This window comes from Leucoraja erinacea, chromosome 5 (assembly GCF_028641065.1).
Source record: "Leucoraja erinacea ecotype New England chromosome 5, Leri_hhj_1, whole genome shotgun sequence".
Taxonomy (NCBI): Eukaryota; Metazoa; Chordata; class Chondrichthyes; order Rajiformes; family Rajidae; genus Leucoraja; species Leucoraja erinaceus.
In genome coordinates this window covers 17,320,062-17,342,954 of record NC_073381.1, presented here as the reverse complement: position 1 = coordinate 17,342,954, position 22,893 = coordinate 17,320,062, and the positions used below count along the sequence as shown (strand labels likewise).

The window sequence follows — 22,893 nt, the reverse complement described above, 5'->3', positions numbered from 1 at the left end:
CCATCCAAAAACAAATCACGAAAAGCTACTAATCCCTTCCTCTTCCATAACAGAAAGGCTTGATCAGTACTAGAAGGTTGGCAGTGAAAATTAGATAAGATAGGACTCAGTAAGATAAAATCATTCAGTCCAAACAACCTACGAAATTGAAACCATATTCAAAACATATTGTCTTATTATTGGGTTAGTTGTATATTTATTCAATCTCATAATTGTAAAAGGTAACAAGGCCCCTAGAATAGAAGCCAATGATTTCTTCATCCAAGCATGATTTCCCCTTCATAAATCCGTGCTGATGTTGACCGATCCTGTCACTGCTTTCCAAATGCGCTGCTATAACATCTCTAATATTCGACTCAAGCATCTTCCTCACTACCGATGTAAAGCTAACTGGTCTATAATTCCGTTTTCTCTCTCCCTTCTTTCTTAAAAAGTGGAGTTACATTGGCTACCCTCCAATCCACAGGAGCTGATCCAGAGTCGATAGAACATTGGAAATTGTCACCTCTCAATGAAGACAGGCTTTAATGATGAATCTCACCATCACCTTCAGTGATAGAGGTCTTTAAAATGATGAGAGGGATAGACAGAGTTGACGTAGATAAGCTTTTCCCATTGAGAGTAGGGAAGATTCAAACAAGAGGACATGACTTGAGAATTAAGGGACAGAAGTTTAGGGGTAACATGAGGATGAACTTCTTTACTCAGAGTGGTAGCTGTGTGGAATGAGCTTCCAGTGGAAATGGTGGAGGCAGGTTCGATTTTATCATTTAAAAATAAATTGGATAGGTATATGGACGGGAAAGGAATGGAGGGTTATGGTCTGAGTGCAGGTAGATTTGACGAGGGGAAAATAAGTGTTCGGCACGGATTTAAGGGCCAAGATGGCCTGTTTTCCGTGCTGTAATTGTTATCTGGTTATATAGTTTTATGGTGAAGAAAAACCACCATTTAGCTATTTGTGGAAAAGAGTGTTTGAGATGAGAACTTTAAGGAAACCCGGACACCCACACAGAGAGTGGTGAATCTCTGGAATTCTCTGCCACAGAAGGTAGTTGAGGCCAGTTCATTGGCTATATTGAAGAGGGAGTTAGATGTGGCCCTTGTGGCTAAAGGGATCAGGGGGTATGGAGAGAAGGCAGGTACAGGATACTGAGTTGGATGATCAGCCATGATCATATTGAATGGCGGTGCAGGCTCGAAGGGCCGAATGGCCTACTCCTGCACCTATTTTCTATGTGATCAAGAACTTAAACCCAGCACAATGTTTCTGGAAAAAAAAGATATAAAGTGCTGAAGTAACTCAGCTGATCAGACAGCATCACTGGAGAACGTGGAAGGCCAGGACCCTTCTTCAGACATATATATGCACTTGTATTATCCTTTTATGCACTGCCTTGCAGATTGTTCATTTTGAAAGTACATACATATGTTGACTGCCTCTCCTTGGGACACCCTTTATTATCCAATTAGTGGTCCAATCCAGTTTTGTCCAATTTAACGTGGTACCAACAACTTCTGCACAGTCAACGACAGCACAGTCGATATATTAACAAACTAAACTAAATGAAAACAAAATTAACGTTAAGTAAACTAAAATAAACGGAACTAAACTAAAATAAACTACAGTACACCAGATCCCACAGCAACCTTCTCACCTCTTCCTTGCTACCTCTACTGAGTATGCTGCCAAGCGTAGGCTTGGCGATCGTTTCGCCGAACACCTCCGCTTGCTCCGCACTAACCAACCTGACCTCCCGGTGGCTCAGCACTTCAACTCCCGCTCCCATTCCGTATCCGACCTCTCTGTCCTGGGCCTCCTCCACGGTCCAGAGTGAGCAACACCAGAAATTGGAGGAACAGCACCTCATATTCCGCTTGGGGAGTCTGCATCCTGGTGGCATGAACATTGATATCTCACAATTCTGTTAACCCTTGCTGTCTCCTCCCCTCCCTACTTCAGCCCTCGAGCTCCTCCTCCTCCTCCTTTTTCCTTTCTTCTCCCCCCACCCCCTATCAGTCTGAAGAAGGGTTTCGGCCCGAAACGTTGCCTATCTCCTTCGCTCCATAGATGCTGCTGCACTCGCTGAGTTTCTCCAGCATTTTTGTCCACCTTCGATTTTCCAGCATCTGCAGTTCTTTCTTAAACAACATGCTGTCAGCAGGCTTGCCTGCTCCATAGTTCTCGATGCTTAGAGGCGTTGCGGGGATGCAGTGTGCAGTGGATCGGTAAGACTGTATTTTGCCATGGTTCTTAGTTATTTCACAACTGTAAGAAGTAAGATTTTCCTCGACAAGAGCAGAAGCACGTTTGCATTTCCCGCCCGCAGCCAATGGCGAGCGCGCTGTCAGGACGCGCCAATGGGAGGCGGCGTTTACGCGGGCGGCCAATGGCGAGGAGGACGCGCCAATGGGAGGCGGCGTTACGCGGGCGGCCAATGGCAGGGGCCGTCTCATGGGGAGCGGGTGCGTGGAGACGGACAACAACATGGCCGAAGGTTGGTCTGGCTCGGCCCCGCACCGCCACTTGGAGGAGGGGGAGGAGGGCGAGGAGAGGGGTAGAGAGAGAAAGAAAGGGAGAAGGATAGAGGCCGAGAAAGAAAGGGAGAGAGGGAAGGGGAGAGAGGGCGGAGGTGAGGGGGGAGTAAGGTGGAGGCGCTGTCGGTTGAATGGTCCGCGGGGCCGGGGCCGGGGCTGGGTGAGCGGGGGAGGCCGCCAGCCCGCTCCAGCACTTGTGTGACCGCGGGGTCCGCACCTTCCCGGGGCCGCCCTTTTTCCACCCACTTCACCCGGCTGCCGACTTTAAACTCCACAGGATTCAAGTTCCTCTCTTGGTCAATGTCCCTGCAACTTGACCATTGTCCCGGCCACGCATTAGACCCCACATCCCATTTTCTCACTTCCACCTTCCTCCTGAACTAAACTGAGGGGGGAAAGGCTGGTCCCTCCAACAACCTTTGGCCTTCTTCTGGTTTTCTTATTGACTAGTAGGTGGTTCAGACAGGTTGGCTCTGTTAGCATCTGTAGGTAAATACAGTGATGTCCGGGTTTCCTTAAAGTTCTCATTTCATATGCAGCTCTACATTTTTTTCTCCATCTGCTTCTTTCCCAATTTTTGGTCATCTTAAAAAAAAATCTGTGCTTTCAAGAATTATTTTTCATAATGTTTCCTTCAATTATCTTGGAACGTTTAGTTGTGTTGTAGCTAATGTATACATTTAAGTTGCTTACATTTTTCTGTTCTTGCTCTCTGACTGATGTCCCATCCTCTATTAAAGTGAGCTTGTTTTGGTTTTGCTCATTATGGGACAGAGGTCGAATGACAAAACAGTTGTGATTCCACTGAATTGCCTGTTTTATTCCCTAGTGTTTTGTTCCACCTAGAATATTCCAACCATCAGCAGTATGCATTTGGCTAACTGTGTTCCTACCTTGGGCTGCCTTTCAATTTCTTTGAGATTTTTTATAACCAATCAGGGTTTTTGGCATTGGTGTATATCAGTTCAGTGACTCATTGTCTCTTGCCAAGCCTGTGAGTTTGGCTATTTTTCTACATGGAAGAACCTAATAGATGATTATTGAGATGGCCATTGGTGGCAGTGTTCAATTTTTCGTTTGTGGCACAGATATGAATTTTGGCTTATTTGTCACACTGGATCTGTTTACTGTAAAGCCTTGATAGACAAAGCCTTTATATAGCCTTGTAAAGCCTTCCTGTTAAAAATTTGCTGTATGGCATATGAGTTATTATCTGGTGATGCATGTCATTGTGCCATGACTTGTGGTTTGAAAAGGTTATTTTGTTGGTGTTATATTTTAAACACTGATTATTGTCCTGGTTATTTAAGTAATCTTTAAAATTTATTGCCATTCTCCCCCTGATCATAGAACAATGAAAAATGGGTGTTTAAACAGTTTAGCTTCCATACATTCACTGTGACCTGTTTATGATGTTACATTTAGGCTGTACAGTGAGACAATCAGTTGTTTTTGTAGATAAATTAAATGTTTACTCCCAATTTGGCCCCTGTAACCTCTTGCGGGAGGTGGGAGGAGATGGGGAAGGGGGTAATGACCCCAAGAAAGTGCTCTCCCCAGCGGGTACAAGGTGTGCCGTAACAACAGCTGCGTCACTGGACCGCATGGGGAGTGAAGAAAGACTCGCTGGTGCACTTTGTGAGTCAGGTTGGAAGCCAGAGTACTAAATAGCAAGGGACACGATGGGAGCCAGGGATGGGTCGGCAGATCATTCCATATATATTCAGTTTACATTTTATACTTTATGCAGGTTTCAGGCACTGCATGGTGCTTTACAGACATGGGAGGGTTGTCATTAGCGGGCCAGGAGTGTATTGTCTTTTCATTAACACTTGACCTCTGTTGGTCCAGTAAAACGGATAATCCAGAAAGGCTCTGGAATTGAAGTTTCGTGAAAACTGGTGTTCAACCTGTAGTTTAAAATCCTTTATGTTGGGGCCATAATCCCATGTAGAATCGGATGCAGACATCCTGCACATACAGTTATCTTCTATCCCAATATTTGTGTAGTTGTCATTTCCTCTCATTTTTAGCCATGTTCACCTTCCTGGTTTTTGTCCTAGTGCCATTTGGTATGTTGCTCAGGTAAAATGTTGCCAGTGGTGCTGGCTCAAAGGGCTGAATGGCCTACTCCTGCGTCTATTTTCTATGTTTTCTAAAATCCTGAGATATTACAAAATACCTGTATTGGGTTTTTTTTCGCCATTGGAAATTCTAATTATTTACCCATCAAGGTTTTATTTGTACATTGATCAAGGTTTTTTGACTGCTATCACCACTTTGAGTCAATTCTACAGAATCAGTCCTATTGAATCAGGGTTTTAATGCCACTGCCTCTTGTTTCTTAGAACATGGCGATACACTCTCAGAACCAAACTTGGAAGGACAAATACAGGTAAAACCACTCTTGAAATAATTCACAGACACGCATAAGTTCCTTAACTTTTATATGAATTGGTCAGAAGCTGTAATTTTCTCAGATTAAGCGTTTCTTTTCCAGATGTCAGAAAACCCTCATGCAGAATATGGTCTCACAGAGAACGTGCAGGTATAAATCTAAGATGTGGCTGTTTACTCCAAATACACGTTCATGTAGTCAAGCCGATGTGCATGCAATTTGTTTTACTGTTTACACTTGATTATTTCGAAATGGCATAAATATGGTGGGATCTTGGAATTTGAGCTGGTATTTGTTTTTCTAGACCTGACTGCTGCCCTTGTAACTTTGTAAGACCAAAATTTTGTAAATAAGTAAAAATACACTTGAACAGAATCTCACTATTGTGAAGGCTTCGCAGCCAACTGGGCTGCTGACCTGGGGTTTGTTTGCTCATACATTTGCACTTCAATGAGGGAGCAGTGGGTTTTTGTTCAGTGGTTGTGGATGTTACTGACAAAGCATGTTCTCTTACATAATTAGGTGGTCTTCCTCTTCCAGGCTTGAACTAAAGTTGTAAATCAAGCTCGAGACAAATACAGGTGCATGGGAGTTTGAGGACATGATTAGAAGTACAAATCTGTTTGAAAGAAGCTTAATTTTTTTAAATAATAATCTGTTTTGATTACAAGCTATAGTAGTTTGAAGATGCACTGTCTATAACTGAGGCTGTACATATTTTCTCCCTGGAGCAGAGGATAGTTGAGAATGAAAAACTGAATGCGGAGAAAACATCAAAGCAGAAAGTGGATCTGCAGTCCCTTCCAACTCGGGCATATCTGGATCAAACTGTCGTGCCCATTCTTTTACAAGGTCTATCGGTTCTGGCAAAAGAAAGGTAAGATATATTGTGGAAACTTGAGTAAATCCTGCTATTTGGATCATGCTTCTTGTCAGTAAATGGGTGGAAACATTCCTTTGGTTATAGGATAACTCAGGGGTATGTTTTTGAAATCCACTGAAGTCAGACATTCAGATACTGTAAAATGAATTGAGAAGATTTAAATTGAGTGGTTAACTAAATCGTAACTGAAAGCTGCCTTTAGGCAAGGTTCCAATGTGATATTTTTATAATGGTATTTACCACTTTTCTGTAAATTGGGTTGGTACTTGTAGGTAGTTCAGTATCTCGCTCTGCCCTCTATTTTTGTAATAATGTGCATGTTCTATCCGTCCTACGTTGGTCAATGGCTGACTGCTCATTCTTGCAGCTTCCTTGTCTGCACTTAACAGCTGAAACCTGGGCCTGAAGCTTTCTGCTGATCGACGAGGCACTGTCACATGTAGAGCCTGCCCACTGAAAATACTAGAATTGCTTTGACAGGTGGTTAAGTCGTATCCCAGGCTCACTGGTCGTGAAAAAACTTTGAATGGCATTCATTCTCAGATGGAAAGGAAAATCAAAATTTGTTTTTAATTCAGTTTATAAAAAAAAATAAAAAAATCCTGCCTCCCCTCTTCCTCTATTGAAATTATTGGAGCTGCTGAACATGCACTAATATTTCCTATTGATTTCCCAACATAATAGCTGGGTAACTGCAGGAGGCATGGATCTGCAGTTGGACTACAATGTCAGAAGTACTGGTAATGACACGCACATCTTTCTGGATGTTTAAGATTCCCACATTCATGGGTAATCGGAGTACTTGTGGTTTGTCATTCCCTGCAGATACAAAAACTGTACCATTGTTTAATTCTCAGAAGATAACAAAAGCCTAATTCTATAATGCCTTTAAGAACTGTGGCACTGCAGTGAATTTTTATTGTTATCTGAATATGTTGAGGCCATTGAGCAAACCCACAAATATACAAATTATAGTAATGTGTGTGAGTTACCTGGTTCCTGTTAACCACCAATTTATAATTGCTCTTTTTAAACATTTTTCACACGAGTCAAATCAATTTGAGACGACAACTTTCTGCTCTAACTGGTAATGAATGGAATGGATTGAAAGATCTCAAATCTGTGGATCTAGTGCTCTAAACTGCCAACAATTCCTGCCACAGGACGTCCAATGTAGGGACTTGACAAGTACTATCTGTACATTTACTACTGCTGCTTTATGGTTGAGAAAGTAGAACTTCATCTTGAGGATGAGATTCTCAGGTTTTTGGCAGAACTAAGATTTCCATGGGATCACTTGATCTATTAAAGGGCTGACTTGTCATGAGCTGTTCCAGCAGATTTGTGTTGGGTGGGTGAGAGTAGATCTGATTCTGCTCTGATTAAACATATCAACCCAATCTGTACTGGTCATTGTCATGGTGCTAATGCTAGTTTTCTTGAACTGTGGCCAATAGAGACTTGCTGCTGAATGTGCCGAGTAATTCTATTCTCCATTTTATTCTTTTTAAAATTTTTATTTTATTAGAAGTTAATACAGTACAAAACAGTACAGTGGAACCTAATTTTAGGTGCCAACTATGTTATACCGTAATCCATTCTATGTACAACCTCTACTTTTATGTTTTGAGAAGGAAGTAAGCAAGACAAGAAAAAGAAAACAATAGAAAGGGGGAAAAGAGGAAAAATAGATGGTAGAGAATAGAAAAACATGAAGTGTGTATATTTTTAAAAAAAAAGAAAAAGTAGAAAGTAGAAATAGGAAAGAAGGCCCCTTAAAAGAGAAATTTTCAAATCTTTATTCGCAGATGCAGATGTTCCATTCTCAAATTGTTCTGATAACTATTTATATTTAAAAGGTAGGGAAGAGTCTGAAAAACAGTTTTTCAATGCCACAATTTCAAACCCCATATTTAATGTACCATCTCATTCTTTACAAACTTGTATTCAGCAGCACAAAGGAAATGAGTCACTTTGGATCATGTTATGGGTTTATTTTGAAACTAAGCTGGTTCTGTTGTCCATGGAATTAATTCTCTCAACTGTTTGTTACTCTTTGGGAGGCAGAAAACTTCCTGGACATGTCATTCAACTTGGCTCATCAGCATAGCTGACTTTGAGTATTGGGAAACTATAGCCTGGTTTGTTGAGTTTTGCTACACTGCTTGTGCTCTTAATTTTGATGTTGATCTCATTCTGTTTTACACCGAAGATAGACACTAAATGCTGGACTAACTCAGCAGGACAGGTAGTATCCAAAAGGATAGGTTTAATTTCTCAATTAAAAGCATCAATATGTGGAAATTAACAAAAACGACTTCGTACACGTGTTACAAAATTCCTCTTTATACCTAGCATTCTATCCTGACTGCCACATGCCCAAATAAAAGATACAAATTCTGAACTGTAATGCTCACTGTGCCACTTTACACAACCAAATCCACCATTTGTGGTCTTGTCAATTGTGTAATCCTTTGTCTGGGCATCTGATACATTATCATGGGTTGTGCTGGAGGTATGTAACTGGAAAATGTGTAATTTGATAATACTGGATGTGGATAATGCCCATGGAGCAGATATCCAAAACAGCAACTGTGGGAATTCCCCATTTCTGCTACTCTAATTTTTAGTGTAGAGTGGAAATATTTAGTTCTCTCCAGTTTTCTGTAACATGAGCTTCATGATTAATTTGTGCATCCCTCCTGAACTAAATTGCCCCTCTAGCCTTCTGTATGTACACATTATATCGGAGTCTTCCCTTCATTAATTTACCTTGGCAAATATGACCCCAAGTAGTAGTAATCAGAAAGTGCTAATTTAAATCTGATGCCATTACTATCTCTTCACTTAAACCTTTAATGAAAACGCACAAATACTTTCCTTTTGAATGTTAATAAAAAATGTGCTAACCCTGGTTAAAATAAAGCATTATGCAGTAAATGTTGTGCTTTCCAGACCTCCTAATCCAATTGAATTCTTGGCTGCCTACCTTCTGAAGAACAAGACACAATTTGAAGAGAGAAATTAGCTTGTACAGAACTACGGGTTTGGACCACTCCCATACTGTTGAGGGCAGAAGTGACTCGGAGTTTGGATATCACAGTTTGTATAAACGAATTTTAAAGTAAAATGAGCCAGTGTGGAAGACCAGGATATTTATGGAATGGCTCGGTGTCTATATATTGTAACTGCAGGGTTTGCCCATTTAATGTAATTTATGTAAACATTGATTCTAAATAAAGCAACTGTTTTTACATGTACTCTTTGTTTCTTCAGAAAACGAACCGCATTCTGTAAAATTAAAGTCCTTGGAGATGTGACAGAAATATTTGAAATGATTATAATTTCAATAATATGGGGGAAGAGAGCCCTGGGCCAAATGTTTGCACTCCTTGCCCAAACAAGCTGGATATTCATCTAAGTTTGGTATCTAAGATAGACACAATCTTAGAGTAAGCTGGAGTAACTCAACAGGACAGGCAGCATCTCTGGAGAGAAGTAATGTGTGATGTTTCGGGTCGAGACCTTTCTTATTCTTCAGATAGTTTTGAATCTGCTCCAGAAATAATGGCAATGCTGAATGTGAAACAAAGTATGTGGACTATGACTAACACTGACACTTTCTTATGAATTATTAATAGGCTACTTATTTCTGGCCAGCTCAAGTTCAAAAGGTGATACCGAGTTCCATATTTTCCTTTGGGTAACTCAATTCATCCTTGTCAATTATCCTTTTTTTTTTTAAATGTGGACAGAAGCACAATTCATCCTGCAGAACAAAAGCCGAGAACTAAAGTTTTTGTAATAATCAATTTTACTTTGACCAAAAATCACAGATCATTTATGAATTTCAGGTGTGTAACTGACCTCTTGTCCAGTTGCATGTTATTGGAAACCATCACAAACATCCTAATTGGTCTGTGCCACCTGACACCTCCCAACAGCACCATAGGTATTTTGTATTGGCTCAATGGTTTAGTGAAGTTGTTTGAGGTTGCCAAAGGAGCTCCCTATCCAGGTATTCCCACCCATTGGGGCAGAAGGGACCACGTCTCATTGGAGGCCTCTGTTGAGCCAATTGTTTGCCACAGATTTTAGAATCTGTACCTTCAACTGCAGTTTGAGATTTATCAAGAGAGCCTCGGTGACTAGGCAAATATAATATGGCAAGTTTAAATTGTTCAAGTAATAAAATTCTAGCTGGTAGCCAGGTTTCTGTACGGAATGATATACTGAGGTGGCCATCCGGCTGGTTGAATCTATCCAACTACATCATTTTTATCACCCCCATAGTCTTAAGTTTCTCTCCAGGGATTTCTTTTTTTTGTTTTCATTAACCATTGAACAATTTCCATGCTTTCAAACCTTTATGTAAAACACAACCCTCTTGTTTCTGGGTCTTTTGCCAATTAAACCGATTCTTTGCTTTATTCTTGTGCAGAGATGGGGGAGATAAACTCTAGTGTCAATCCATTATCAGGTTGCTTTAACATTAATCACCAATGTCATTATTCAGATAAGGCTAATTTGTGGAACTCCCTTCTTGATTGAATACAGTTTGAAATTCTCTGAGGCAGCAATTTTACAATAATGTCACTCGTTTTTACACAGCATTCCCCCAAACTCTATCCTAATCAAAAAGCATGCAATTCTATTGTACTGACTAAATTGCTACAAAAACCTGAGGAAATATTTGGGTGAGATTGTTGCATAAAAAACACTCACTCATACAAAAAGTGCTTCCTGTTCTGTGCAAATTGGCCTGCTAGTAATCATAATTAGTTATAGTCAAAGATTTCTTTAAAGTAATTAGAAAATTAGACGAGCTTGTAGAGAATCATTCACATTCAAGGAAAACGTGGGATAGATGCCACTGCCTTAATTGTTCCATGGGATACCAGTTCCCCAATATTTGTTAAGGTATGATGATGAAATGAAATCATTCTCAAATATGTAAGAATGTTGGAATAATTAAGTCCTTCTTCAATCCCTGGTCCAGTTTATATTATCTTAAAATTTTATGTTCAGCCTGAAAGGGTTCACCACAAGAGTTGTTTTGTGAAATCCTTGATGTCTTGTCAGAAGGATGACTAAATACATTTAAGTTACTAATAGGCCTGCTTTTATAACTTGTTTCTATGAAGACACCACAAAAATGGATCTTAACACAATCTGGTTGCCAGAATCAAAATGGTTATACCACTTTCATCATTAAAACACACCAAATATGCAAGTGATAATATTTTGTTTTTCTTAAGTTGTAATGTAACATTAGTGCCAACTTAGCACCTGCTGAAGATGAGGATTTAATCAAGAGTTATTTGTTTCCTAAATATAAAACTGGTGGAAAGCAAGAGTGTCCATGAATGGACGCACCAGGTTGTCTGTGGAGAAGTAGAACACCAGGCCGAAGGTGATGGAGATTGGAAGAGCAGGCAAGGCTTTCTTAAACACGGCCAGCAGCAAGAGAGTGAGGCATAATCCCTGATGGAAGCAAGGAGAAAGTGTGAAATTCTTGCAGTTAACATAGATAACTTTTGGAGTTAGAATAAAAGAACAGTATCTCAAATTATAAATAATGCTGGGACATATTGGATGTATTGGTCAGTATTTACAATCATAAGGCTCCTCTCAATTACATGCCCCCCCCCACCCCCGCAAACCACCCCTTCTAGAGGCACATTTTCAATCAGAATACAAACTACATTATCCAAGCAGATGAGTTGTACAGCATGAACACAGGCCCTTCCCGCATCCATTTACACTAATCCTTCATTGATCCCATTTTTATTCTGGCATTTCCATCAATTTCCCTCCTCACCCCAAATTCCACCACTCACTGGCACCAATTGACAGCAGCCAGTTAACCAACCAACCCGCACATCTTTGGGGTGTGGGAGTAATCTGGAGCACCTCGAGGGAACTCACAGGGAGAACATGCAAACTCCAAACAGACAACATTGAACCCAGGTCACTGTAGTTGTGAGACAGCGGAAATACTAGCTGCGCCATTGTACTGTCAAAGTCAAACTCAGGAGTTTATCCCAAGGACTAGGGCGCAAGGAATGAAATATCCTTGTTGGGGTAGTTAAGGTCAGGATATTTTTCTGCAAATGTTGTATCCCATCCATGACACCACTTGCCTCAGATGTACTCAAATCACAGCACCTTCATCACTCTCCCATCAGCAATCTCAATCAACCATCATTCACACACTAGTATTCATCCCCTTTAAATCACCATCAAATGCTTGGCCGTACTGCAAGCCCATAACTCGCACATTACCAACTCATCACCTACGACAGACATCCAGATACAACTAAATTTAAGCTAGCTCTTCCCAAAAACCCTCTCTGGCCTAAGTCCTCCCTCCACCACCTCCAGTTTAAATTCCATTTGGAATATTTTGCAGGAACAAGAAACTGAGTATGCCAGTGTTGTGACTGCTGGTCAATGCCAGTCATGTTAAATCCTTGACTGTTGGTCAAGCTGACTTTATTCCTTCCAACCCACATGTTTGACATTTTTTAGAACTAACAAGCAATACTAATTTTAAATAAATAATGCCTTAAAATCACAAATCTTCAACACCCCTAAAGGATTTCTCCCAGGATATGTGCTCAGAGCTGCCTCGGGAAGATTAAGCTTTAGCTCCTTGAAATCTAAGGACATTCCATGAAAGAAGGCAATTCAAGAGCAACATGCAGAGTGCTCCACCTCTCGACTTACAATGAGAATGGCAATGAAGCAAGCCAAGGTTGTGTTCCAGTCTCCGCTGGCACCTGCTGCAGCCTTGCCCACAAGGACACTGTAGAAGATGAAGTCTCCCAAGCCGAGCTTCACACCCTCTGTGAAAAGAGCCACAAAAATGATAACAGGTTTATAATGACAACGAAGGCTTACCAGGCTGGCCTTCTTCTACACACAGGGAAGATGAAAACCAAAGACGCAGGTACGTTAGTCACCAAGAATCCAGCATGGAATTCAGAAGAAACCTTTTTACCAGAGATTAGCGGGGATTGCCAAGGAATAATTGGGGTGGATGGGACAGATGTATTTTTGTAAGCACATGAAGAAGAGCAGAGTAGATGGCTTTGCAGATAGGGTAAGGGATGACTATTTGAGGCGGAATACTACATAGCATGCAAAATACTGTGTTATCAGGGCTGAAACTAAATCGGTACACTTATTTACTGCTTTTAATCTGCAGGGGATGCAGCTCATAGCTTGTGGGAGATTAAGATTAATATTCTGACTTGCTTTGAAGCCTCCAGACACAATTCTTATCAAACCATTCAAAATGGAACTGTTGGCAACTGAGCTCACTCCATTCTTTCTTTCATTAAGGTGGTGGAAGAGAGGATTAGGTTAGTGGTAATGCGTTTTGGGAATCTTACATCCAGCTTCAATTTAACATCTCTTCATTGGAAGGGAAGCTCTGTCTCAGCAGAGAGGGCGATCATACCAAGTGGAGATCAAAATGATTGAGGCAGTGCAGCGAAGGTTCACGAGATTGATCCCTGGGATGGCGGGACTGTCATATGAGGATAGATTGAAAAGACTAGGCTTGTATTCACTGGAGTTTAGAAGGATGAGGGGGGATCTTATAGAAACATATAAAATTATAAAAGGACTGGACAAGCTAGATGCAGGAAAAATGTTCCCAATGTTGGGCGAGTCCAGAACCAGGGGCCACAGTCTTAGAATAAAGGGGAGGTCATTTATAAACATAGAAACATAGAAATTAGGTGCAGGAGTAGGCCATTCGGCCCTTCGAGCCTGCACCGCCATTCAATATGATCATGGCTGATCATCCAACTCAGTATCCCTTACCTGCCTTCTCTCCATACCCCCTAATCCCCTTAGCCACAAGGGCCACATCTAACTCCCTCTTAAATATAGCCAATGAACTGGCCTCAACTACCCTCTGTGGCAGAGAGTTCCAGAGATTCACCACTCTCTGTGTGAAAAAAGTTCTTCTCATCTCGGTTTTAAAGGATTTCCCCCTTATCCTTAAGCTGTGACCCCTTGTCCGACTTCCCTAACATCGGGAACAATCTTCCTGCATCTAGCCTGTCCATCCCCTTAAGAATTTTGTAAGTTTCTATAAGATCCCCTCTCAATCTCCTAAATTCTAGAGAGTATAAACCAAGTCTATGCAGTCTTTCTTCATAAGACAGTCCTGACGTCCCAGGAATCAGTCTGGTGAACCGTCTCTGCACTCCCTCTATGGCAATAATGTCCTTCCTCAGATTTGGAGACCAAAACTGTACGCAATACTCCAGGTGTGGTCTCACCAAGACCCTGTACAACTGCAGTAGAACCTCCCTGCTCCTATACTCAAATCCTTTTGCAATGAAAGCTAACATACCATTCGCTTTCTTTACTGCCTGCTGCATCTGCATGCCTACCTTCAATGACTGGTGTACCATGACACCCAGGTCTCGCTGCATCTCCCCCTTTCCAATCGGCCAACATTTAGATAATAGTCTGCTTTCACGTTTTTGCCACCAAAATGGATAACCTCACATTTATCCACATTATACTGCATCTGCCAAACATTTGCCCACTCACCCAGCCTATCCAAGTCACCTTGCAGTCTCCTAGCATCCTCCTCACAGCTAACACTGCCTCCCAGCTTAGTGTCATCCGCAAACTTGGCGATATTGCCTTCAATTCCCTCATCCAGATCATTAATATATATTGTAAATAGCTGGGGTCCCAGCACTGAGCCTTGCGTTACCCCACTAGTCACTGCCTGCCATTGTGAAAAGGACCCGTTTACTCCTACTCTTTACTTCCTGTTTGCCAGCCAGTTCTCTATCCACATCAATACTGAACCCCCAATGCCGTGTGCTTTAAGTTGTATACTAATCTCTTATGTGGAACCTTGTCGAAAGCCTTCTGGAAGTCCAGATACACCACATCCACTGGTTCTCCCCTATCCACCCTACTAGTTACCTCCTCGCAAAACTCTATAAGATCCTTCAGACATGATTTACCTCTCGTAAATCCATGCTGACTTTGTCCAATGATTTCACCACTTTCCAAATGTGCTGCTATCCCCATCTTTAATAACTGACTCTAGCAGTTTCCCCACTACCGATGTTAGACTAACTGGTCTGTAATTCCCCATTTTCTCTCTCCCTCCCTTCTTGAAAAGTGGGGTTACGTTTGCTACCCGCCAATCTTCAGTTACTCCAGAATCTAAAGAGTTTTGAAAGATTATTACTAATGCTCCACTATTTCTGGAGCTACTTCCTTAAGTACTCTGGGATGCAGCCTATCTGGCACTGGGGATTTATCGGCCTTTAATCCATTCAATTTACCCAACACCACTTCCCGGCTAACCTGGATTTCACTCAATTCCTCCAACTCCTTTGACCCGCGGTCCCCTGCTATTTCCGGCAAATTATTTATGTCTTCCTTAGTGAAGACGGAACCAAAGTAGTTATTCAATTGGTCCGCCATATCCTTGTTCCCCATGATCAACTCACCTGTTTCTGACTGCAAGGGACCTACATTTGTTTTAACTAATCTCTTTCTTTTCACATATCTATAAAAACTTTTGCAGTCAGTTTTTATGTTCCCTGCCAGTTTTCTTTCATAATCTATTTTTCCTTTCCTAATTAAGCCCTTTGTCCTCCTCTGCTGGTCTTTGAATTTCTCCCAGTCCTCCGGTATGCTACTTTTTCTGGCTAATTTGTACGCATCATCCTTCGCTTTGATACTATCCCTGATTTCCCTTGTTATCCATGGATGTACTACCTTCCCTGATTTATTCTTTTGCCAAACTGGGATGAACAATTTTTGTAGTTCATCCATGCAGTCTTTAAATGTCTTCCATTGCATATCCACCGTCAACCCTTTTAGAATTAATTTAAGACTGAGGTGAGAAAAAACTTTTTCTCCCAGAGAGTTGTGAATTTATGGAATTCCCTGCCACAGAGGGCAGTGGAGGCCAAGTCACCGGATGGATTTAAGAGAGAGTTAGATAGAGCTCTAGGGGCTAGTGGAGTCAAGGGATATGGGGAGAAGGCAGGCACGGGTTATTGATTCGGGCCATGATCACAATGAATGGCAGTGCTGGCTTGAAGGGCCGAATGGCCTCCTCCTGCACCTATTTGCTATGTTTCTATAAACTAGAATCACTTGCATGCCAGGAGGGGTTGCCAAGAGCTTGGTCAAATATATAGTTTTTAATAAGGATTTTAAAAGGGAAGGAGATACATGGGTTCAAGGGGAAACTGGACGTCTTAACAGCATGGGAAGTGAAGATGGGTTTGTGTTTAAATGAGCAGAATCAGGCCACATACTTTCCTCCTCCAGATCCTCTGCCCCAGAACCTGAATGGTGGACCCCTTGGATCTGGGCTTGGGGTAACTCAGCGATATCATCCCACTCTGGGGCAACATGGTGGTTCCCCTCGGCCTCCACGTCGGGATAGATTTCTGGACAGAAGAGCAAACGGAAATCAGCATCAAAGTTGACAAAGATCTTTGGATGAAAATTCCAGTTGAATTAATATAGGATTTCACACACAAGTAGTTGCCAACATTACTTGGATAATATGACAGATTTCATCACATTATTCTCTTGCTACACACATTCCCACCATTGCTCACTTAACACGCCCATCTCCATATTATCAGAAAGGGAAGAAGACTTCTCATTACCCCATTGTATAATTCTCCAGTGTCAAAGTGCCCCTGGATTGGATTTTCGTAAATCAGGTCTTCCGTAACTTGGGACCCTCTGTATTTCCAATATTTTTACAATAAAAGTTCAGGGAGTCTGCGGGTTCCAGTAGAGCCGACATGAAAATCTGACTCAAAGTAAATCCCCCACCCCCCCCCGGACTCTGCTCTCTGGTATAGTTTGCCAATTTCTTCAGCAGGAGACGATGCGGAGATCATTAAATGCTAATGCATTTAAGATCATTAAATGTATTAAAAGCTAATGCCTTCTCTAAACTCTCCTTCGAGTGCGATCAAACACTGGGAACCCCGAATCACCTCTTGTTAGCATACAGTTCCTTTTTATTAAACTGCAGATAGTTTTCTTACTGGTTACCCCACCGTTCTCCCTGCAAACTGAACTATGTGTCGCTGGTAACAACTCCTATCATCTAAACCAAACTTCTCCATTCTATTCTTTGCAAAGCAGTCCTCAAGGGTTGTCGAGGCTGAATGTTTCACATTACAGTTTTTGAGGGGGAAATATGTTTTCTGACATGAAAAATTCAGCTTATGGACAGTTCTCAGGAATAGAATTCTTGCATAACTTGGGCACCCCCTGCCTTCAAAAACACTTCTGCAAGTTCTCTTGCCCTTTTCATGATGGCCACAGCCTCTTGGTGCTTCCCAGAGGCACCTGCACAATCAGAAGGGCTGGCAACTCTATAATAATAATAATAATGTTTATTTATATAGCACATTTATAGTCAATTTTCATTGACCCCAAAGTGCTTTACATAGCTAATTTAAAAATCAGTTCCATACAAAAGCATAAAGATGGGTTAACAAAATAATAAAATGCATAAACAGGACACAACATGTAACATAAACATCCACCACAGCATTCATCACTGTATTTGGCCGTCCTCCCACCACCCACACCACCCCGCACACAAAACACAAAAAACCCCACTAAATACACACTTTAAAACATACTAAAAATAAAAAATAAAATTGAAAGGCTGACGCGCTGCTGCCATGGCTGCCGCCAGAACAGCGCCCCCTTCACTCTAAGGCACTGTTCCTTTTGGAAGAACCTGTGAAGAGCTTGGAGATCAATCTCGACAGCACGGACCCTTACTACAGATAATCCATTACACCTTCTTTATGACGAAGCATGTTTAAGAAAGTGCCATCTTCATAGTCCCTCGTCACCCTCCCCCAGGGACCTCAAGAACATCTCATACAACCCACCTGTGTTGTACGTTGGTAAATATGCCTGCGTTGGCACTTTGAATGAGCCATCTAATCAGTCCACCTTTCCAAGGATCCCTTAGTGTCTGTTTTTAAACTATGTTTGTAGAGTATTTCTCAAGGGGGCTCTCACAACCAGACGAGGATCTTGTCATATATAGAGCATATTGTGCAATGGTTCAATAATGTATATTATTGTCCCCTCATCCCGGTGAGTTAAACAGTGGGAAATCGAACAATGCTTTAGATCAGAGCTCCGGATGGAAATTTGCCCACATTCCAGACCGCTGGTGTACTAGATCCCAACCCACTTCACAGATGTAGTCCAGCCTATTGAGTATTTCCAGCATTATCTTTTTTTAAGTTCAGTGTTCTGTAGGATTCCACAATCACAATATTGTCATTGATATAGGCTATTATAACGAGGTTCTTGGACCTGCCTGCAATAAATAGTCTGCATCCGAATATCGTATTTACTCTGCCTTCCTGGGAATCCCCAACTACCAGTCTTACACCAACCTGAAGTGCACGCATTGTTCAGAGGCTCTGCAGTCCCCACATCTCGCTTTGCCATCGTCACCAGCCAAACCATGGTAGCTGCAGAGAAAGGCAATGGTTAGTTTAGGGATACAGCGTGAAAACAGGCCCTACGGCCCACCGAGTCTGCACTGACAAGTGATCTCTGCACATTAACACAAGCCTACACACACTAGGGACAATTTACACTTATACCAAGGATACAAACCCAAGCCAATTAACCTACAAGCCTGCACGTCTTTGGAGAATGGGACGTAAACCGAAGATCTCAGAGAAAACCAATGCGGTCACGGGGAGAGTATGCAAACATCCGTATAGACACCACCTGTAGTCAGGATCGAACCCGGGTCTCTGGCGCGGCAAGAGCTGTAAGGTAGCAACTCTAGCGCTGCACCACCGTGCCGCACGGTTAAGCCAGAGTGTCCACTTCTTCAGGTCAAGGCTAATTTAATTTGATTCAATTATCAGTCACATTCCTGAGCTCCAGAGGATGAATTTGCAATCTGACTCTCCCATGAAGTGCATCGTGGAAATATTAGATTCATACCCTTCTACTATAGATGTGGTCACATATCAGCCTTCAAAGCACAACTGAATATATCATTTACTGGACTCAAACTGCTTGGTGTAAGTCCCAGCCGAATGCTATGACCAATGGGGGCGGCACAGTGGCTCAGCAAATAGAGCTGCTGCCTCACAGCTCCAATGACCAAGGAGCAATCTTGACCACCGGCGTCTCTGTGGAGTTTGCACGTATTCCCTGTGACCACATACATTTTCTTTCAGTTTCATCCCAGAGTTTCTGAACATGCAGGTTGGTAGGTTAATTGGCCGCTGTAAACTGCACTAAATCCGTAGGGAAATGCCAGAATCTAGAGACAGCCAAGGGGAATGTGGGGAGAATAAAATAGCACAGTGGCGCAGCTGGTAGAGCTGTTGCCACCCAGATTCAATCCTGGCCTTGGGTGCTGTCTGTGTTGAGTTTGCGTGTTCCCCGAGACTGCCTTTGGGTGCTCCGGTTTCCTCCCACATCCCAAACACATGCGGATTTATAGGTTAATTGGCCTCTGTTATCCCACTTTTGTAACCATTCCCGATGCACTTGGGGCAATTTACATAGAGCTAGTGCAAACAGGAGATCGATGATCAGTGTGGACTTAATGGGCCGAAGGGCCTGTATCCCTGCTGTATTTTTCAATCAATCAAAACAATAGGATTATTGTAGGATTAGAGTAAAATTAGGACAATTCATGGTCAACTGGGGTTGGAGACTGGACATTGTGCCTTCCCTCATAATGGAAACCATTGTGGGGGGATGTTTTCATGTTAAAGATTCTTATTGTTCCGTTTCCAAGATGGCTGCCGGAAGGGAGAGTGAACGCTGGCGCGATTAGCTGTCGCAGCTCTATCTTTGAATTGTGTATTGTTGATGTCTTTACTATTTTTTTTTTTTTATTTTTTTTGTTGTTATTTTTTTGTTTCGTTTCATTCCGCTTACATGATTTGTAATCTGTTTACTAAATTTTGTAAGGTGTCCTTGAAAGGCGCCCATAAGTATAATGTATTATTATTATTATTATTATGGACTCAGGGGGCCAAAAGGACCCATGAGGTGTAGTTTGTGTACAGAATGGTTGCACTGTACATTATCATTGCACTGAACCTCAATTCCACAATCCACCTCCATTTACTCACTGCGATTTTCCCTAGTGTTTGGGAAGTTTTCTTTAATAATGAAAGGTGACTTTTCTCTAAATGCAGCCAAGTGCATTTCTACTGCAGTTGTACAGGGTCTTGGTGAGACCACACCTGGAGTATTGCGTACAGTTTTGGTCTCCAAATCAGAGTCTGAGGAAGGACATTATTGCCATAGAGGGAGTGCAGAGAAGGTTCACCAGACTGATTCCTGGGATGTCAGGGCTGTCTTATGAAGAAAGACTGGATAGACTTGGTTTATACTCTCTAGAATTTAGGAGATTGAGAGGGGATCTTATAGAAACTTACAAAATTCTGAAGGGGTTGGACAGGCTAGATGCAGGAAGATTGTTCCCGATGTTGGGGAAGTCCAGGACAAGGGGTCACAGCTTAAGGATAAGGGGGAAATCCTTTAAAACCGAGATGAGAAGAACTGTTTTCACACAGAGAGTGGTGAATCTCTGGAACTCTCTGCCACAGAGGGTAGTTGAGGCCAGTTCATTGGCTATATTTAAGAGGGAGTTAGATGTGGCCCTTGTGGCTAAGGGGATCAGGGGGTATGGAGAGAAGGCAGGTACGGGATACTGAGTTGATGATCAGCCATGATCATATAGAATGGCGGTGCAGGCTCGAAGGGCCGAATTGCCTACTCCTGCACCTAATTTCTATGTTTCTAAGTGTGAACAAGAAAGTATAAAGTGGACTTACATGAATATATTAAGGCTGGGAATATTGGTTCGTTCCTCTCCTGGGCTGTCTCCACCAGCATCCTCAAGGGCCCTTTAGGGCACAGCACTGCAATAAGATCTGCAGCAAAAACATGGACAATGTAGCATCAATGTGCTGATGGCAAAACAAAGCTTTTCATTGTACCTCGGTACATGTAACAATAATCAACCTAAATGTAAAAGTCGATATTTGAATGTTTGTGCTATTTCCATTTACCCCAATAATTACATTTTTTGGGGCACAAGGAAGCTGGTTTACAAAAAGACCCCCACAAAATGTACCTCAGCAGATCAGGTAGCTTCTCTGGAGGACATGGACAGGCAACATTTTGAGTCGAGGGGGGGGGGGGGGGGGGGGGGGGGGGAGGGGAAGAAAGCTGGAGGAGAGGTGGGGGTGGGACAAAGTCTGACAAGTGATAGCATGATCTAGATGAGGGGAGCTTGGTGGCAAAGTGGGTGCAAAACAAAGGGTGTCACCATACCCACTGTGTTTACTATTGTACTTGAGTTTGACTTCATTGTATTTATGTATAGTACAGGCAGCTCACATTTTACACAAGCTTGATGTAGCTGTTTTTAGAACAATGCACTAATTACTACCAAAGTTTAATAGTAAGATTAAACGAGTACTTACCAGTACGAAGTTTGATCTGTATTTTATGAGGAGTTACGGTGAGGGATTAAGTGAAGACCCCAGCTCCAGTGCGCATGCGGCATACTTCGAAGCAGCGGTGTGAAATCACAGAATAGACACAATATTTGAAGTAAGATAGTAAAGATCACGAGACATCAGTTTATTAGCTTGATCTGTATAATGAGGGTGGGAGCGGCGGGCACTTAATCCCTCACCGTAACTCCTCATAAAATACAGATCAAACTTCGTACTGGTAAGTACTCGTTTAATCTTACTATTTTACTTCGGAGTCACGTGAGTGATTCCGTGAAGACTTCAAAGGTCTGTGATTTCAAACCGTGTAACAGTTTTTATTTCACTCACTGCCGAAGTTTATGAGGGAGGAAGTGTTATCGTAATCAACCAGTGGATCTGCTTTCAAAAGAAACAGAAAGGTATTTGTTAACAATAACAACATAACAGAGCTCCTCTGAGCTTAAATTAATATTGCAGTTTGTAATATTCTCCTGCAATTAAATCAGGTTTATCAACGGTTTATAATAAAAAATGTTCTGAACGCGGTTCCCTTGACCATTCTGCTGTATTGAAAATGTGGTCAACCGGGATGTCCATTCGTTCAGCCGCTGATATCAATGCTGCCCTAGTGGAATGGGATTAAATGTATTATTATCTATTCCGGCAGCTTTCAGTACCTGTTTGAGCCACCTTGGAGTGGTTTGGCTCGTACCCCGTTTTGGGTTACTGTGGTTGACCCATAGGCTTTCCTCTCCCTCTAAGATAGTGGGTTGTGTCTATATATAGTAGTAGATGGGTCACCACACTCAACCTGGACTCTGGTGGGTAGGCCCGGAATCCCACCAGTGAATCGGGCGTTCCTGGTCCATATAGCCATATAACGACTACAGCACGGAAAACACAGGCGATCTCGACCCTGCTAGTTCGTGCCGAATCCATATACCTGCGAGTTAGATTTTACCAGACCTAAATATGAACTTGATGCGTCTGGGGTAATCACCATGTATCCAGTCTAGTTTATGGAGTGACCGGACTCTTTGAGCGTGTACGAGAGCCATAAGCATGAGCCTTTTTTAAAACATAGATTAAGCAAGCTGAGGGATCTGGCTGGTGCCATTCTCTGAGGTATGTCAATATCACACCAATATCCCATACATGGGTATATACCTGGGTGTTTGGGGCTTATATTATAGTTGCCCTTCATAAGTTTACCTTCAGTGGATGGGATCCCATGCTCTGCTGACATGCGGTTTTAGATAAGCAGATAAGGCGCTCCATGCTGTATTTACGGCACTGTAACTCACCTTTTAGTCATGGTGTAGATGTTCCAGGAACTCCAATACGTCAGTGGTTGAATAGTTCGATGTCCCTGCGTCGTGGCAGTATTTTACCCATGTTAGCTTTTAGTGACTGTTCGCAGGGATGCCGACATGGTGGTAATGGTTCCTTTGGATAATCCCAGTCCCTGGTAAGGTCTATTCAAAACCTGCACCCAGGAGTTTGATGTTTCCCTGGCATGGGTGGCTTATGCCTGA

The 22,893-nt window shown here is 42.2% G+C and overlaps 2 protein-coding genes across 3 annotated transcripts in view; one reads left to right on the top strand and one right to left on the bottom strand.

Annotated features, from left to right (window-relative positions):
- Nucleotides 1–2,404: 2,404 nt before the first annotated feature.
- Nucleotides 2,405–9,079, top strand: dpy30 (dpy-30 histone methyltransferase complex regulatory subunit). Of its 2 annotated transcripts, none has more exons than XM_055635121.1 (5): nucleotides 2,405–2,498; nucleotides 4,887–4,933; nucleotides 5,039–5,086; nucleotides 5,671–5,813; nucleotides 8,775–9,079. In XM_055635121.1, exons 1-5 carry the CDS (start codon nucleotides 2,411–2,413, stop codon nucleotides 8,845–8,847), a joined length of 399 nt encoding a protein of 132 aa, XP_055491096.1. In that variant the 5' UTR covers nucleotides 2,405–2,410; the 3' UTR covers nucleotides 8,848–9,079. The 2 variants fall into 2 exon arrangements, with proteins under 2 accessions (XP_055491096.1, XP_055491095.1); XM_055635120.1 differs by having other exon boundaries at nucleotides 5,668–5,813.
- Nucleotides 9,080–9,567: 488 nt separating this feature from the next.
- psen2 (presenilin 2) overlaps nucleotides 9,568–22,893 on the bottom strand; it is a 30,512-nt gene continuing 17,186 nt past the window's right edge. Inside the window, exons 7-11 of the mRNA XM_055635119.1 lie at nucleotides 20,690–20,788; nucleotides 18,269–18,346; nucleotides 16,136–16,270; nucleotides 12,549–12,667; nucleotides 9,568–11,303 (exon numbers count right to left, since the gene is read on the bottom strand). Coding sequence (XP_055491094.1) covers nucleotides 11,148–11,303; nucleotides 12,549–12,667; nucleotides 16,136–16,270; nucleotides 18,269–18,346; nucleotides 20,690–20,788 — 587 coding nt within the window. The 3' untranslated portion in view covers nucleotides 9,568–11,147. The remainder of the gene's footprint in view (nucleotides 11,304–12,548; nucleotides 12,668–16,135; nucleotides 16,271–18,268; nucleotides 18,347–20,689; nucleotides 20,789–22,893) is intronic.